Source organism: Chelonoidis abingdonii, chromosome 13 (genome assembly GCF_003597395.2).
Source record: "Chelonoidis abingdonii isolate Lonesome George chromosome 13, CheloAbing_2.0, whole genome shotgun sequence".
NCBI lineage: Eukaryota > Metazoa > Chordata > Testudines > Testudinidae > Chelonoidis > Chelonoidis abingdonii.
This window is the reverse complement of record NC_133781.1, coordinates 6,088,233-6,107,146: the sequence shown is the minus strand read 5'-3', so window position 1 is coordinate 6,107,146 and position 18,914 is coordinate 6,088,233. Positions and strand designations below refer to the sequence as shown.

The 18,914-nt window shown below is 42.3% G+C and overlaps 1 protein-coding gene across 1 annotated transcript in view; it reads right to left on the bottom strand.

Annotated features, from left to right (window-relative positions):
- Nucleotides 1-18,914, bottom strand: part of GLP2R (glucagon like peptide 2 receptor) — a 145,308-nt gene that overhangs the window by 25,565 nt on the left and 100,829 nt on the right. Inside the window, 1 exon segment of the mRNA XM_075072002.1 lies at nucleotides 7,050-7,138. Coding sequence (XP_074928103.1) covers nucleotides 7,050-7,138 — 89 coding nt within the window.

The window sequence follows — 18,914 nt, the reverse complement described above, 5'->3', positions numbered from 1 at the left end:
TCAGTGTCACTTTGAAATCTCCACACATTTGGACTGAGCTTTTGGTTGGACCCAGGCTTTTCTGGGCTGGGTGTGAGGAATTAGCTTTATTATTTACCATAAAAACATAAGAACAGCCTTACTGGGTCAGACCAAAGGTCCATCTAGCCCAGTATCTTGTCTTCCAACAGTGGCCAATGCCAGGTGCTTCAGAGGGAATGAACAGAACAGGTAATAATCAAGTGATCCACTCCCTGTCACCCATTCCTGGCTTCTGGCAAACAGAGCCCAGTGACATCATCGCTGCCTATCCTGCTTAATAGCCATTGATGGACCTATCATCCATGAATGTATCTAGTTCCTTTTTGAACCCTGTTATAGTCTTGGCATTCACAACATAACAGGTTGGATGTGCATTTTGCGAAGAAATACTTCCTTTTATTTGTTTAAAATCTGCATTATAAGAAGGTGAATAAATAACACTTCCTTATTCACTTTCTTCACACCCATCATGATTTTATAGACATCTATCATATCCCCCTTAGTCGTCTCTTTTCCAAGCTGCAGAGTCTCAGTCTTATTAATCTCTCCTCATATGGAAGCTGTTCCATACCCCTAATAATTTTTTTGCCCTTTTCTGAACCCTTTTCAATTCCAATATATCTTTTTTTGAGCTGGGGCAATCACATCTGCATGCAGTATTCAAGATGTGGGTGTACCATGGATTTATGCAGAGGCAATACGATATTTTCTGACTTATTATCTATCCCTTTCTTAATGATTCCCAATATTCTGTTTGCTTTTTTGACTGCTGCTGCACGTTGAGTGGATGTTTTCAGAGAACTATCCACAATGACTCCAAGATCTCTTTCTTGAGTGGTAACAGCTAATTTAGACACCATCATTTTATATGTATAGTTGGGATTATGTTTTCCAACATGCATTACTGCTAATAAAAGTTCATTGTTCAAGACTAAAGCTTGACAAGAGAATGATATAAGATATGGCTTCTTGAGGATAAGTATGAGACTGTGGTTGTGGAATACATATGCACTAGTGTACACAAGTGCCCACAACAGATTCATGGTTGCTAATAACCTTTCCATGCCTTGCAGCAGGGAATTGCCAACTTTATAGGGGTTCTTCAGCTCTTCCTCTGGATCTGCAGGGAAATCCCCATTTGTTTCTCTGTCCTTCCCTATTCCCCCACCTCCTAGGAAAAGACATCAGTCATAAATGCTTCATGTGCTGAAGGACCATCTGGCATTCCCTCCCATCTGCAAATGTAGGTTGGAGCACTCAAGAAATCCTCATGTGCTCAGGGGAAAATTGGGAACAGCAGCTCCCTGTCATTCTGTGACTCTGTCTGGAGCTGTCTGCCCCTCAACCTGGGTAGGGGAGTCAAGTGCTATCACTAGACTTTGGAAAAGGTGATGAAGAGGTCCCAGGAACACAATGGGACAGGGCAGCAGAATCAACTGTGGGGCTCTGCAAAATGGTAGTGGGAATGAATTAATGGTGTGTGTGGAGGAAGCAAGATAGAGCAAAATGAATTGATGTTTGGTGTGTGGTGAGAACTACTAGTTGGTCCATGAAAGGGAAGGACAAACTGAATTATGTGTGAGAGGGAAGAGAGTGTGTGTGGGAAGGGACAGAGTGTGTGTGGAGACAAGAGGGATGGTTAGCAGGGAGCCAGAATCTGAAGATCCCTTGATTCATCTAAAAATTAGTTTCCAGGTTTTGGGGGGGGTTGTTGTTGTTGTTGTTTTTTAACAAAAATTCAGAGCTGCTCCTGTGCTGTGGTCTCTGTCATGGAACAAGGCAACCTCACAACAGACTCAGGTTCAGCTGAAGCAGCGTCAGGCTTTATTCTGAGAACACCTAGTGAATAAGGAGCCAGGCAGCCATTGTGCTGAGCTAACACTGACTGGAATTTGATGATGAAGTGAGGGAAGCCTCTGGTGAACGAAGACCAATAGGGGGTGAGTACAGGCTGCATTTACACTTACCTTAAGAATGCCTTCCAGGCATCTTGGGTCTGGACTTGGCGGGGTAGGTTTGATGAAATTCTCTAATCTTATCTGGGGCACGGATATGACTGGTGGGTTCCTGTGACGGGTAAGCCAGCCCATAATCCTCTCAATCCACAAGGTACCTCATTTTCCCCCAGACTATCTAGAGTCAAGGATCCTTTGTACATGAATTTTTTCATGGCCGTGGATGATCAGTGGTGAAGGTGTAGGCTTGACTCATCCAGGAAAGGGATTGTAAATTTATGACTTTAACAGCAAAACGCAGAAGACCAGATGTACTCTCATTGAGCTAGGATGAAACAGTTTGACCATGACAGGGTTGATTTGCTGGATGATTTGCTGGACCCAGGTGATCATGATCTAGTTTTTGTGAGGGATGAATGAAGGTGAAGTTTTGTGATGATAATCTTACCCAGTCAACAATGATGAAATGAAGAGCTTCCCTACAATGTCAGTCTATGCAATATTTGTAGGCACTTTTGGCTTAGTTGAGATGTTTTCTTAGTTCCTCTGGAAGATGATACAAATGCTGGATTAGGTCAGTGGGTGTGGGGACATAAGACACACTTGGTAAGGATGGATGGAAATGCAGATGGAAGCCATAGTTAGTGTAGAAGGGGCTGTAAAAGTTGAGACATAGAATTCTTATAGGCAAATTTGGCAAAAAGAAGGAGTGATTCCCAGTAGTCCTGGTGATAACTGATGAAACAATGAAGATACTGTTTAATGATTTGGTTAACCTGTTTGATCTGCCCACAGGTCTTAGGATAGTAGGCAGAGGAATTATATAGCACAATGTTCAGCAATTAAAAAAGTTTTTGACACAAATGGGGAACAAATTGTGGGGCCTGGTCAGTGACGATGCTAGATAGTAACCCATGGAGTTTGAAGCCACAAGTAAAAATGACCCAGGCCGTCCCTAAGCAGGGGAAACTATGGGACATGGGATAAAGTGGAATATTTTAGTTAGGTGATAACTAAGATGGTTCTACTGATCTTTAAGTTGGGTAGGTCAATGATAAAATCTATGGCGATGGATAACAAAGGCTGGCATGAGGCCACCAAGGTGTTTCACATGGGGATGGGAGGTGGGGCAGTCTTTGTTAGAGAGCAAATATTGCAGGAATTAATATATAACTTGATGAAAGGTTGCATCTTTGGCCACAAAATATAGAGAAACTAGTCCATGTGTTTTAAAGTGGCCAAAGTTGGCAGCTAAACGAGAATCATGGCAAAGTTTAATCACTTCAAGCCACAGGTGGCCTTGTGGGACATAGATATGGCCCTTGAAATAAAGGATCCCATCTTTGATGAGGAAGCTGGGGTTAGGAAGTTGGTCACAAGCAGCATTCTGAGTCAGCATGATTTTTGTCGCAAATGGGTCATTAGATAACAAGGATGAAATGAAGAGCAGCAAATTCCTATGTACTAAGGCACTGGCAAAATTACAGTATATAAGGATTATAGAATATTCTTGAGTTCTTTCTCCTAGTATTCCCCCTTAAAACATACCTCGGTAAGCTTGCTGGTTTCTGGGTGTCTGAATGGTATGTCAAAATGAAGTAAAATCTGGAAAAAAATAAAGACCACTGGTTTTGATGTTGATTCAGGGTTTTAATGGCATGTAGATATTCCAAAATTTTGTGATCTGTATATACCTGGGCCAGAAATTGGGTGCACATAAAGTTGATTCTGGGGTCCATGTTGTTATGATAGTATAGCTCTGATTGCCACTTTGAACATGTTTGTGTCAACTTAAAGGGTTTCACCAGATCTGAGAACCAGAATAGGTGTTGACAAATTTTTTTCCATTAAGTGGTCTAAAAAGACTGACTTGCCCATGTCCAGGCTAATCAAGTACTCTTCTGGAGCAGTGTAATCATAGGGTACACTAATCTTACAAAATCCTTAATAAAAATTGGCAAAAATTGGTAAAAAATTGCAAATTTAAGGAAATGTTCAACTTCACACACATTTCTTGGGGTTGCCCAATTCATGATCACAGATACTTTTCTATTGTCCATGCTGATGCCACTTCAGAAAACTATATACAGTAATCTAGAAATTCCATGGATGACTGGCCAAATTCACATTTTTCTAATTTTGCGTAAAGCCCATGCTCATGAAGCCATTCTAGTACTATGTGAATATGTGTTGGTCATGGAGGAGTTAAGATTCTGAAAAGATAAGAATATGATCCAGATAGATCAACAAAAATTGATTTTAAATGCTTCTAAAGATGTCATTAATGAAATGCTGAAAAGAGGCCTGGGTCTCTGAATGACCGAAAGGCATCACTAGACACACAAAATGGTCATATCATGTCTAGAACATGCACTTCCATTCATCACCTTTGTGAATTTGAACCAAATTATAAGTGCCTCAAAGGCTTGGTAAACAGCATTGTGGAGCACAATCTGTCAAATAACTAAGGGATAAAAAAGAAGGGATATCTATTCCTAATAGTGATTCTACTCAAGGCATGATAATTAATGCAAACACATAGTCAGACATCTTTCTTCATCACAAATAATATAGGAATACTGGACAGAGAGGTCAACAGATGGATGAAATTTTTTTGCAAGATTTTCTTGAAGGTGTTTCTGAAGAACCTCGAGCTCTTGTTCCAGCAGAGTGTACATTTGCCCAATGGGATCCTGGCTCTTGGCTGGAGATCAATAGGACAATTGTAAGGGTGATGAGGTTGTAGAATGTCCACATTCCTTTTATCAAACATGTTTGCTAGATCTTGGTATTTTGCTGGGACCACAGGGACTGGGTTGGGATCTTTCGCCCTAACTATTCCAACAACACGGTCTGGATGGGCATTGGTTGGTAGTACCTTAATTGTTGACACAAATATGGACATCAAAAGTGTTTGAAGCACTAGGTTGATGTTAGCTAATGTGTTGGGAGGAATGCACAATAGACGTAGTTGTGTTGCCTTCTGGGGTTTTGGTACTTGGTCCAACAAGGCACAACTGTCAGCAGTAACTTGACTTGAAACGCGCTTCTCATGCTCTCCATGAAATATGTGGATCATTCAGTGTAAATCAAGTAATATTGAGGACAATCGGAAAATGCAGCAATTTGACTAAAGGTGACTTCATGGTGATCCTGAATCATGACTTCAAGAGGGGTGGTCTCTTGATTAACAAGGTCTGAAGAAAGCAGGGCACCCTCAATGAACTCAACATAATCAGGTGCAGGGTTACATTAAATTGGGACTTTATGTCCATGAAATTACTGGATTCACCAGAGTTATCAAGTGTGCGTTATACAGGGTTGGACAATGGAGGTTCCTAAGCTTGTGCTAGGTTTGAATTTCAAGGGACAGGTAGCCACAAAATGGTCAGACCCACAACAGTATGACGAAGACAATTTTGGTGACAGTGCTTCTTCTCTTGACCAGTGAGATGAGTTCAAGTTGTGTCAACCCACATAGTTTCAATCACATGATTAGCTTGTGATGCCTGCAGAGATATCATCACATAGAAACAAGTTTGCTGGAATGAACTCTTTCTCTCCTGATGTCATTCAAATAAGCAGACATCAATCCAGATGCATAAATTGACAAAGGAGAATAGGGTCACTGATGGTTTCCTCCAGGCCAACTCATCCTTATCAGGTTTCAAAAGTGGGCAGTGTAGTCCAAAATGGACCAGCAACCCTGTTTCATGGAGCGAAGGGAGACTTTGGCCACATGAGTGTAGTTTGGGTCATCAAATATAGTTAAGAAAACACGGATGAAATCATCAAAGTTACTCAGCACAAGACTGTACTGCTCCAGCAGCAGCGATACCTAATTCAGAGCTTCTCTGGTCAGTAGGCTATTTATAAGCCCTATCTTGGTCTAGTCTGTAGGGTATATAAGCAGCCGGAGTAGATAAAGTAGATGCCATTGATTCAAGAAATCACAAAATTTCTATCTGTCATGAACAAATTTATGCAGCAATGGGACCTAGGCCCCTATCTGATGGTACTGGGGGTTGAGAAGCCTGGAGAGTAGTATTCTGTACCTGTAGTTGCACCATTTGGTTCTGGAAGCTTTGGAGGTTATATCAGCCACAGGTATGTTAGCGTTTTGAATTCCCTAGTAGAAATCACAAAGTGGTCTGCTCAAACTGTCATGGAACAGATAACACTCACAATCGACACAGGTTCAGCCAAATCAGTGTCAGGCTTTATTCCAAGAACACAACACAGCACCTAATGGATAAGAAGCCAGGCAGCTGTTGCACTGAGTAGTCAGACTGGCACTCGCTGAGTTCTTCTATAGCCAAGGTGGGTGGCCACTGGAGGGCAGCAACCTCTAGCGGGTAGGCTAAAGATTTATACGAACTGAAGAGAAAGCAATTACAAGATTTATACGAACTGAAGAGAAAGCAATTACAAGCCCTGCACAGACTGCATGAGTTCCTTACAGTCTCATATGCCAAGTAGTGCACAGCCTAGATCTGTATCTCAATTGGATCCCTCCCCAGGAAAGCTCAGCCAGCTGCAAAAAGTGATGGCAGTGATTCAATAGGTGGCGCTCTGAGTCCTTCCCTCTGAGTCCTTCTTGATCCCCAGTACCACAGCATGATACTAGGGCATGCTAAGGGATGCAGGTGACTCTGAAGGGGTTGCCCTCCCCACTCCCCAGCCCCTCCAGACCTGGGCTTAAGTCTTCAGCCCCCCAGATGTGAGAAGCTTCAGGCGGTGATGTAAGTTTTGAAAGAAATACAAAATTGGGGTCCTAACCACTTATCACTAAAGATCCCTTATCACTTACTGCAAAACAAAGTGTGGTTACAGCTAGAACTGGTACCTACATTCAACCTCCCCATATTTCCTCTCGAGTTTCAGTTGGCAAGTCATTATTTTTCTCTTCCTCTCCTACGACACTTGTGTTACTTGATCAGAATGGCTGCCATGCCTTACCACTTTGGTGGCTGTGTCTAATTATATATCCTCCGTAGCACTTTAGGAACTTTCTGAAGGAAAGGCACCATGGTAATACAAATGACTAGTAACACTTTGATATTTATCACATACCTGTATTTGTAATCATGAAAGCTCATTTGCTGGGCTTTGAGTTTGGAAATTAACAACTTTAGAATTTTTAGGAAGATGCAGAAATTAACCTTAAAAGAAAATATATATTGATTAGTTATAGTAAATGTCACTATACAGTAATATCAGTTATACATGCGTATATAATATACATCTGAAAAACTAAAAGAACATGAAAGTTGTAACATCAAGCAGTCAAAAGTTAGGAAATGTCAGAATTATGTTTGCCTGTGCAACCTTCATTCTGCTCCCTTGTGCGTATGTATTATTAAACAATCTTTAACTATACTATCACATTTTAGTTTTTCCACATGACCCCTGCCTCATTCAGTGAATGGGCAGTTATTCAACGTTTACTTTTATCATCTTTTTGCAATGTGTGGCTCCCAAGCCTCATTTAATACACACCACCAAAACCCTGAATTCAGTACAGAATTATTAATTTCCTCATGGAGTTTTCTTTGATATTCATCATCATACTGTCTATGAAATGAATAGCTGATAATATCCCAATTTTACATGTGGGAAATTGAGGCAGAAAGAGATTAAGACCAAAATTGTCAGAAGTATCCACTAATTTCAGGTGCCCAACGTGAGACACCTAAGATCAGAGTTTTCAGAGTTCTTAGCATTATATAGCAATTTATATGTTCAAAGCTCCCACTGATTTCAACTGCAGGTGAGAGTACTCAGCGCTTGGGTAAATCTGGCCCTAAGGGCTCAAGATGGGCACCCAGAAAAAGAAACAATTAGTGGCCAGTTGTGAAAATGTTGGTTTAAAAGACTTGCTAATGCTACACAGGAACGCTGTGGCAGAAGCAGGGATAGACTCCAGTTCTCCAGGGTTGCATTCAACATCCTTAACCAGCAAACTAATCTTTCTCTTCCTGAAACCCCCCTGCCTCATTCACCACACCACTTCCAACTTCTACAACAAATGAGACAGAGTCCTATGGACAACAGCCTTTTTCACTCCACGACTCTGATACATCCCCAGGGCAAAGCCATCCTGTGCACTGAATGAGTCAGGAAAAAAACATGTGAATATGTAATTAAATGCATGGGCACTTTAATTCTGGAATGTCCTAGATTTAAGTGCTTGACTATATAATCATAATGTTCTTTTGCCATAGTTTTTTGTGTATACTTTACTAGATTTTTAAAAAGCAAACTGAAAAGGCAAAATTCCATATTGTGGAGCTATACTGGCATCCACATGGTTCATCAGCAGTAGAGTTCATAAAAAAAACCAAAAAACAAAAAACCCTCACTCTTTTAATAGGAAATTGTTTTTTTAACTAAATCATTTTTTTTGCAAAAACTGTCTGCTTTCCACAGAAATCATCAATGTTTTATCAGAAAAGAGAATGCCTGGAAACCAAAATATTTCAGATTTTGATATTTCAATGAAAGTCTGAATTTTCCTCAGAAAATTTAAATGAAAAGAACAAAAATGTTTTGTTGAAATTTCTCTCAGAAACAAAACTCTTTTTCTAAATGACTAACCAGCAGGTTTGGAATGTTTAGATCCACTATACAAAGTGCTGCCACTTGAGCTAACAGCATAACCGATACTTGTAGCAGGTTGTTATCCTCTATGTGGAGCAGCCACTATGGGGTGAGGAGACATATGCTTTGCCAGTGGGTTTCACAGCTGTTTGCTGACATTAGAGGGATGTAGAGAATCAAGTCTTCTGGCTTCAGTTTCAGGATTTGGAGGAGAGTGGATCCCTCTGCTCCCTTTCTGTTTCTATCCATCTCTCCCAACTAGGCTCCTGCTACCCTTCCCTCAGCTTTTATCCATCCTAATTCTACTCCCATCTGTTGCTGTCCACCTCACCCCTGGCTCCTGTCCCTCTTCCTTCTTTTCTCCTATCCACCCTATCACTCTTCCCCCACCTACCATATTCCACTCCCCCATTTCTCACTTCTCTGCATTCCAGTCAGGCTGATTCCTCTTCCTCCTCCATCTCTTTGTGGTGTGGGAGAGGTTTTTTAATCCTGTAATCATTCTTGTGGATCTTCTGTGACCCATCTGCAATTTATCACCATCCTTCTTGAATTGTGGGTGCCAGAACTGGAGACAATATTCCAGTAGTGGTTACACCAGTTCCAAATACAGAGGTAAAATAACCTCTCTTCTCCTACTTGAGATTTTCCTGTTTATACATCCCAGGATCACATTAGCCCTTTTGGCCACACAGTCACATTGGAAGCTCATGTTCATCTGAGTATCCACCATGATGCCCAAAGCTATTTCAGAGTCATTGTTTCCCAAGATAAGAGTCCACCATCCTGTAAGTATGGCCTACATTCTTTGTTCCTAGAGCTAGATTTAGTCAAATTGTTTGCTTGATCCCAGTTTACCAATCAATCCAGATCACTTTAAATCAGTGACCTGCCCTTTTCATTATTTACCACTCTCACAATTTTTGTGTAATCTACAAACTTTATCAGTGATGATTTTATGTTTTCTTCCAGGTCATTGGTAAAAATGTTGAATAGCATAGGACCAAGAACTGATCCCTGAAGGACCTAGTGGAAACACACTCGCTTGATGGTGACTCCTCATTTACAATTAAATTTGGAGACCTATCAGTTAGCTAGTGTTTAATCCATTTAATCTGTGCCACGTTAATTTTATATCAGTCTCGTTTTTAATCAAAATGTTGTGCAGTAGCAAGTCAAACACCTTACAGAAGTGTAAGTATGTTACATTAACACTATTACCTTTACCAACCAACTTTTAATCTTATCCAAAAAAAGTTAAAGTTAATTTGACAGGATCTATTTTCCATAACTCCATGTTGATTTGCATTATTTACATTTGTGACATTCTATACCTTGGGGGAATGTCCTGGAACCCCCATATTTCTCATTTTTATATAATCATGATCTTACATAAAAAGCATGCCTTGTAAGGTATCAGGGGAAAGGTTATAATGTGATGAAGGTCATTTCTCTATCCATAGGTGTGTATCATTAATGCATATGAAGTTATAAGAATTGCATTGTATGGTGGCCACTAAAACATGCTGTAAATTGGGGAATCAGCCAGATATTAGCTCCCCAGAGGTAACAGCAAGGAAAGTAACCAACACCCGGGTGAGGTGTCAATCAACCCATCAACAACCATTGTCCAGCAAGGGAGCTACAATGCAATGACTCACCTGCATGAGGCCACACCAGGGAAATTGCTCAACCTTGCCTGGGGACTCAGCAATGCATCCAGACATGCCTGGACTTGTGTTTTCCAAGAACCTGGACTGAGGGTATAAAATAGACACAGTGGCCACATGCTTGGCTTTTTCTCCTTGATCCACCTATGCTGCAAGCAACAAGGACACGCTGAAGACTCCAACTGAGGGGACTGGCCCAGATTTCAAGGGTGAAATCTGTGTACTATGAACTGCAATATCCAGTGGGGAGAGAAAAAAACTGCTTAGTCTAGTTGTTGCCCAGTCTAATAGGGTTGAGACTTTAGACTGCATGCTTATATTTGATTTCTTTTGGTAACTAACTCTGACTTTTTACCCTATCACTTAATATCACTTAAAATCTATCTTTTATAGTCAATACATTTGTTTAACTGTTGATCTTTACCAGTGAGTTTGTATGGTGTGTGTGGCAAATCTGTTCAGGTTTTGCAAAGGCTGGTGTATATCCACTTTCCATTGACGAAATGGTGAACCAATTAATAAATCTGCACTGCCCATCTTGAGCAGTGCAAGACAGAATATTCCTGAGATTCAGTGCTGGGAGCTGGGGGGATTTGGCTCTGGTACCTTTCTCTGTGAGATTCATGAGTGACTGGAAGCATTCATGCAACCTAGCTGGGTGTGGGGTCTCCCCATGCGATTGGGCTGAGTGATAACAGCACCTGAAGGGGTTTGCTGCTGATCACTAGCAAGGCATTGTGAGAGACAGCCCAGGCTGGAGAGAGTTCAGGGAGGCACAGTAGTCCCACAGTCATAGGCTGTACCCCAGGGAACCCGTCACAACATTATTTTCCTTTAATTCTTTATTAATCAAGTTCAATATCCACTGCTCCATTATCTTGCCTGAGATCGCTATCAGGCCTATAATTACCTAGATTATCTCATTTACCCATTTTCAAAATTGGTACTACACTAGCTAACTTTCAGTCTTCTGAAAGTTCCCCAGTGCTCCAAGACTTACTGAAAATCAGTATTAATGATCCAATGAGCTCCTCAGCCAGATCTTTTAAAATTCTTGAAGCAAGTTCTCTTGCTCTGCTGATTTAAAAATGTTTAACTCTAGTAGCTTCTGTTTTACATCATCCTGATAGTCACCCTGCTCTCAGTTTTGATGCCCAATGCTAAAGTGGCTACCAGCAGCTGGGAGGAGCAATCACAGGGAAAGTCATGCTTAGCTCCTGCAGCCCTTGGCTGGAGCATGCTCAGTCACTCTGAGGGGATGGCACCTGCACAGTATGGTCACATGTAGCAGCCAGTACGGATAGAAGCATGGTCAGTGCAGACTGAATCTTCAAAAAATTTAGCTGCTTACCTCTAACAAACCACTACTGAGCATATGAAAACTGAAATTTTTCAGAGTCTTATAACTTGGACAAATGTGGGTTTTTTTCAGAGGAATTGTAAAGGGCACATTCATGACACTAGGGACTCCGTCTGCCAAATATCAAGTCCCTGTTCTAAAGTATGGATGCATTAAGGCTTCTCAGTGAAGAAGCTGTCAGGATTTTTTTACCATGGACAAACAGATTTTCCCCTAATCTCATTTTCAGAAAAGGCTGACCTGTTTTTGCTGAAACTTTCAACATGAAAAAAAAAAAACTAACTAAACCTTCAGCCTGATACAGACACCTGACATGGGAAATTTCAGCTCAAACTGTTAAAGTCTGGCAAAGTTATAGGCAATTGAAAACAGGTTCTTCTAATGGGAAGTGTTGGGCAACCTTAGCTGTTGGTGGTGTGACCAGCTCCACGTATTATTGTGAAGATGTTGGTCATGACTCCATAATTCAGTTTGAGATAAGTTTTGTACTCAAAGCAGCAATCTAACCTTTTGTTGTGCATGAAGAACACAGTGTATTCTTCTGAAATTTGTAGCAGTTACTCTGTGATTACAGATTGATTTGGTTGAGCATTTACAAATACACTATTAACTATTTTATAAATTAGAATTAATTTGAAAACAGGAGGTTTAATAAATTTTGCATCCTGTGTCACACTTTGTTTGGATAGTTTTTGCTAGCTTCCGTGCTTCTTCAAATAGGACCTGGCCGGAGTTAGAATTTTGCTGAGGAAGGAGAATATCTCCACTGCAGGGGAGGCATCCATTGGAGCACATGAATTGGGAATTATGGACATCTACTATGACCCACTTATTCCCCCTTTCCTCCCATATTCCCAATTTTTGCCCCTTCCCTCTCCCATCCCTGTTCACCCTTCTTTTCCCCTTCATATTCCTGTTTATTTCCATAATCTTCCCACTGATGGATGTTTCCTCCTCCCCTTTCTCTGGTGTCTGATGATAAAGAGCATGGGGTGGGGGACAGGGAGACAGTGAGGATGTGCAGGGGAAGAGGTTGGGGAAGAGGACAGAGTGAAAGCTGGGTGTATATGGCAGAAGGGGTTGTTTTAGGGAAACCGGAACCATGCAAAGTGGGAGCCTGGGTGTGCAGTTGCAGCACACGGATGTATCTGCACTCTAGGGGCTTTCACCTCAGCAGCATAACCAGTGAGCATGGAGGACGCATAGGGTAAGAGGTCAGAGGTAAGGTTTTATGTTGTTGTGTGAGTTGGATGAAATGGCACTATTATGGGAAGCAGGGATAGCTTTAACCCTACCTCTTCTTATGTCACCAGCACAGCAATCTCACTGATATACTTCAGCACAGGGCCAGTGACAGTGGGTAGCAAGGATTCATTGGAATGAATCAGAGGGGTAGCCGTGTTAGTCTGGATCTGTAAAAAGCAACAAAGAGTCCTGTTGTATTTTATAGGCTAACAGATGTATTGGAGCATAAGCTTTTGTGGGGGAATACCCACTTTGTCAGATGCATGCGTTATGCCTATCTCATAGAGCTGGAAGGCACCCTGAAAGGACATTAAGTCCAGCCCCCTGCCTTTACTAGCACAACCAAGTACTGATTTTGGCCTAGATCCCTAAGTGGCCCCTCAAAGATTGAGCTCACAACCCTGGGTTTAGCAGGCCAATACTCAAACCACTGAGCTATCCCTCCCCCATGAAAACTTATGCACCAATACGTCTGTTAGGCTATAAGGTGCCACAGGACTCTGTTGCTTTTTATTGGAATGAATGAGACTCTATCCAAGCCCTAGAGCTTCACAGAGGTATGGCAGTCCTGAGGCTCACTACTTATCTCCATATTCTGGCAGGTGTGCTGTGCTTCCCCTTCTCTGAACTCTAGTTGGTTGAGAAGAGGGCAGAGAGCCGGGGCCCCAGTCACAGGAGGTATGTCAAGAACAGAACTAGAAAGGGGGAATCTCCAGCTGTGTTGCAGCTCTGTGTGTTGCGGTGAATGTGTTCTAACCCACCAGCCTGGCATCTGGTGGAAAAGGTGACCTCCCACCTACCCTAGAACTTCAGTCAATGTGGGGGTACAAACACTACTATGTAATCATGTAGTTAATGACTGTAGATAATGACGGGACTGGCAAGGCCTCTGTGTAGCCAACCAGCACCATCGGGGTCTTCGAGGAAATCCAGGTTGCTGCTGTGGTGCAGCTCAAACAATGATACACATTGTTGAGGAGTGCCCGCTAACCAAATTCAGCAATGGGCTCTGAGAGCTCCATTTCACCAGTAAAAATGCTATTGCTTGGCTCAGCAAATATGCAAACGTTAAATCAATAAATGTAGTTAAAGACTGCGGGCATAATGCATATGCAAAAGTGGCTGAGTTAAGGCTGCACAGGAGTTCCAGGTTAGAATCCACACTCAGGAACTTGAACTCAGGCCTATTCAATCCCAGGTGAGATGTTCTCAGTCTCTCTTGTTGAAATTGCTCCATTTTGTATAACATATTGTGTTTAAAATAATGAATAATCATTGGGCCAGAGAGACTAAAAATTGCTCTAAGGCTTCATCTCATTGGTCTTCCTGGCTTCAGGCTTCAACTTTCTCTCCCCCAGCTGTAGCTACTTCTCCCCCTGCCAGCAAGGGGCTGTGTCTCTGTGAGTGACTGAGTCCCTCCAAAAAAGAAGTGCCAGAATGCACTATGACACGGTGCAGTACCAGAAGTACCAGAATGCAAATAAATAAATAGAAATGCTGGAATGGTGTTCTGGAGCATTCCAGCATGATTTGAGCCCTGGTCTCTACCCAGATCTCAGGCCTTCTAGTTCAAGCTTTTAGGCTGTCTACTATCCAACCCACTGACCTCAGCACGTTACCTCTGACCTGCTACTTTTGCTCCGATGCAGACTCTGGTCCTTCCCATTCCTGTGTTCTGAAGGCTATGGAGTTCCTGCTAGCTTGACATTGCCCTCAGTGAGAGGAGAGATAATACACAGCTTTATAGCAGGCTCTATATAGAAGTTTCAGATGATATTATGATGATACATGACTAGGGAAACACTGACTACATGAAATTGCTATAGGGTGGGTGCAGATCTGGTTGCAAAACTGTACTCACAGAGTAATTAGCAGTTGTTTTCTGTCAAATTGGAAGGATACATCTAGCGGGATGTGATGCTGTATGGAATCTGGGGGACACTTGAAGATATTATGAATACTGATATTTTAAAATTGCAATGAGTTGTGCCAGATATGCCATGTAAAATATCTGCAGAAATGTTTGGGTTATAGAAATGTATGTATGTCTGTATTACAAAACTTATGGTATACTTCTGGGTGACACCCCCTAGACAGTTTGGCATCACCACTGCCTAGCCTTCTTGATGACCCATTAAGGACTATCAGCTATACAACTGACCCACTGAGAGAAGGCAAGGGATACACCTTATGATTCCACAAGGCATGCAGGGGCATGTCTATAGACAGAACTCTAAGGCTTTCAAGCCATGTGCTAGGCAGCTTGTGTTTGAGACAAAAGAAGCATGAGCCACGTGGCAAAAGACTATAAAGGGCAGCTGCATCTTCTCCATTTTGTCTTCAATCCTGCTTCTTAACTCTGGAGGAATTTTGCTACAAATGAAGCTCCGAACAAAGAACTGAATGACCCATCCAAGCTGTAGATGTGTTCCAGAGGGACTTTCAAGCCAGCAAACTCACCAATACTGCTAGGAACCTGATAGATGGACTTTGAAGACTTTGTATGGGTATATGACTGTTTTACCATTTAACATCTCTCTTCTTCAGAGGTCCCCAATGCAGCACCCACAGGTGCCATGGCGCCCACAGGGGCATCTAAATGTGCCTGCATACTGGCCAGCAGTCAAGTATCCGCCAAAATGCTGCTGAAATTCGGTGGCATTTCGGTGGCAATGCCTCTGGGTGTTGCCGCTTGCTGCCGACAAGCAGCGTCATCCCAGAGATGTCGCCGCCGAAATGCTGCCGAATTTCGGTGGCATTTAGGCAGATGCTCGACCATCACCACGGTACTTCATCTGGCGCCCGCCAGATGAAAAAGGTTGGGGACCACTGCTCTTCTTGTTCTTTTTTCTTTAAAATAAATCTTTAGTTTTAGACACTAATGGACTGGCTGACAGTGTAGTATTTTGGGTTAGATCCAAACCTATAGTGATCTGATAACATGGCTGGCCCTTTAGGGTCGGAAGAACAGTTTGTATAGCGAGCAGAGTTTTTTAATAACTTCTCACTATACTGGATCTAGAAAAAAGAAGGGAAGCTGAATTCACCTAAAGACTAAGAAGAGTCCTCAAGACTTAGAAAACCAGCCTGGCACCATTCTCAGTGAGATAGCTATTAAGTTAGAGCTGGCCAGGTTGGATGTAGCAAAGGAGCAGAAGGAACAAGAATTCCAGATGTGGGCAGCCAAAGAGGAGTGGGAGGCAGAAAATCAAAAGCAGGAGACAGAAGAAGCAGCCCTAAAAGCATCCCACCAAAGAGCACCAGAATTAGAAGACAAAAAGCATGAAGAAGCAGAAGGCCAAGAAAAAGAGAGAGATTCAGCATGCCCTAAGCATGCAGGATTTACAAAAATGAATCCTTCAACCCAGGGATCACACAGCTGGGAGAAACTGTGTCTGTGTTACAGAGAGACAGATTGCAATGAGGAATATTTAACCTCTGTCGAAGAATATGCATAGTAGATAAAATCCCTGATGAGCAGAGAATGACTGCCCTATTGTGAGGAATCAGGGTCTGCAGCAAAGCCAGCCTCTGGGCAATCTAACGAGTGCAGCTAGTCTGTAGTAGGCTGTCCAATTGGCTACACCACATGATTGTTTGGAACAGTCAGCTGACTGGCTCTTTAGCCAGACAGCTCAGTGGCTGCTCAAAGCATTTGCCAATGGCTAAAATAGCTCCTGTGCCTGCTTGTTCCTAGTCCTGCTTCATCTTTGTTCCGGCGTTGGATCCAACCCTCACTCCAGGTAGCCCAGTTCTGATCCTTATCTCTGATTCCTGATTGGACTTCAACTCTGACCCTTGTCCTTGTCTCTGACTCTGTTCTGGCCCTGCGCTTTGATTTTGTTCCTGACTCTGCTCTGACCCTTGGCTTGGCATTTGTCTCTGATTATAATCTGCCCGGCTCTGATTCCTATCCAACTCTTTTCTATGACTAACCTGGCACCTGCTCTGACCACTAGACCCAACTGCCCCCATCCCATTACTGAATTTTGACAACCCAGCTGTGACAGAATGTCCCTGTATCCACATCCTATACACTATTGTAATAATCTTTATACAAGTATGTCTTGTGAGAGTATCATTTGAAAACTCATAGTTTTCTGGTCATTATGTCCTGATAAAATGTGTGGGGCAACATTGGTAAGTTAGTTACAAGATTCCACTGTATGGTGTTATTAACTCATGTTCCAGACTGAGACAGGCAAACAGGTCTGTCTGATTTCAGAGTGGTAGCCGTGTTAGTCTGTATCAGCAAAAAGAACAGGAGTACTGTGGCCCTTAGAGACTAAAAAGTTATTTGAGCATAAGCTTTCATGGGCTAAAACCGACTGCATCGGACGCATGCAGTGAGATACAGTAGGAAATATAAATACATGAGAAAATGAAAAAAGGGTGTTGCCATATGTATAATAATAGGTAAGGTAAGGGTTAAGTTCTTTTACCTGGAAAGGGTAACCAAAACACCTGACCAGAGGACCAATCAGAGAACTGGATTGTTTAAAGCAGGGCGGGAATTGTATACTCGGGGTCTTTTTGTTTTCTCGGCTGTGAGTAACAAGGTTTCCTCCTAACCTTTATTTCAAATATTATCCAAAAAGTCTGGTGAGTACAAGGAACCCCAAAGCAATCGGCTTATGAGAGCTTTGGGTTGTACGAATAGATGGGATGGCTGTGTCTTTTTGTTGTTTCTCGGCGTGTGAGTTAACAAGCTTCTCTCTAACTGCATCTTATCTCCAAGTGTCTCCTACACATCTGTGAGTACAAAGGAACCCCAGCAATTCGGCTATGAGAGCGTGGGTGTATTACATGTATTGGGATGGTTGGACTGGTTTAATCGGGCTATCTTTAAATCAGACGTTTCTTCATATTTCTTATAAGCAAGAGCCTGTATTGAGTTTCTTAATGCAAATTATTGTTTTTATTTTCTTTCTTTTTTATATAAACTTTTCTTTAAAAAGTGTGGAAGTTTTTCCTAGGGAGGCAAGGGAAGGGAAAAGCAGGCTGTGGCTATTTTCCTATTGCTTTCAGGGAAAGAGCAGGCTACGGGGAAAGAGAAAAAAGAATCACCTCTGTATCAGGTATCTGTCTCCCTCACGGAAGGGCACGGAAAGGCAAAGCCAAGCTGTTGGTATTTTTGCATCTCAATTGTCCTGAGGTAGAGAACGCTTATCTCTTGGAACAGAGAAACCGGTTTTCGTAATACTCACAGGCTAGACCAAGAGGCAAGCCTGGGAAGAGGGGGAAGGGGTTTTTCCCTGCTTTTCCATCAAGGATTGGAATCTGGGTGTCCCCAGGAAGGGTTTGGGGACACCAGAAGAGAAAGGGGGGATCAGCCCCATCAATCCTGATCTGGTGGCAGCGAGAATATCCAAGTGAACCGGCGGAAACACAATGTGGTAATATTGCCTCCCTCCAAGACTGAACTTTAGCGTCCACATCTGGCCTGTCCCAAACCTGACTTTTGCGTCCAAATCTGGGGCTTACTAAACTCCCCCAAGCTCACTACCAGCTTGGATATTCCTGCTGCACCAGATCAGGAATGATGCCTCTTGTCTAGCCTGTGAGTATTAGAAACGCCGTTTCTCTGCTTCCCAAGAGATAAGCGTTCTCTACCCTCAGGACAATTGAGAGCAAAATATCAACAGCTTGCTTTGCCTTTCCGTGCCTGCCTTCCCGTGAGGAGACAGATACCTGATACAGAGGTGATTCTTTTCTCTTTCCCGTAGCCTGCTCTTCCCTGAAAGCAATAGGAAAATAGCCCAAGCCTGGCTTTTCCCTTCCCTTTGCCTCCTAGGAAAGAAACTTCCACACGTTTTTAAAGAAAAGTTTAATAAAAAGAAAAAATATAAACAATAATCTGCATTAAGAAATCAATACAGCTCTTGCTTATAAGAAAATATGAAGAAACAGTCTGATTTAAAAGATAGCCCGATTAAACCAGTCCAACCAATCCACAACATGTAAATACAACCCAACGCTCCTCATAGCCGAATGCTTGGGTTCCTTTGTATCACCAGATGTGTAGGAGACACTTGGAGATAGATGCAGTTAGAGAAGCTTGTT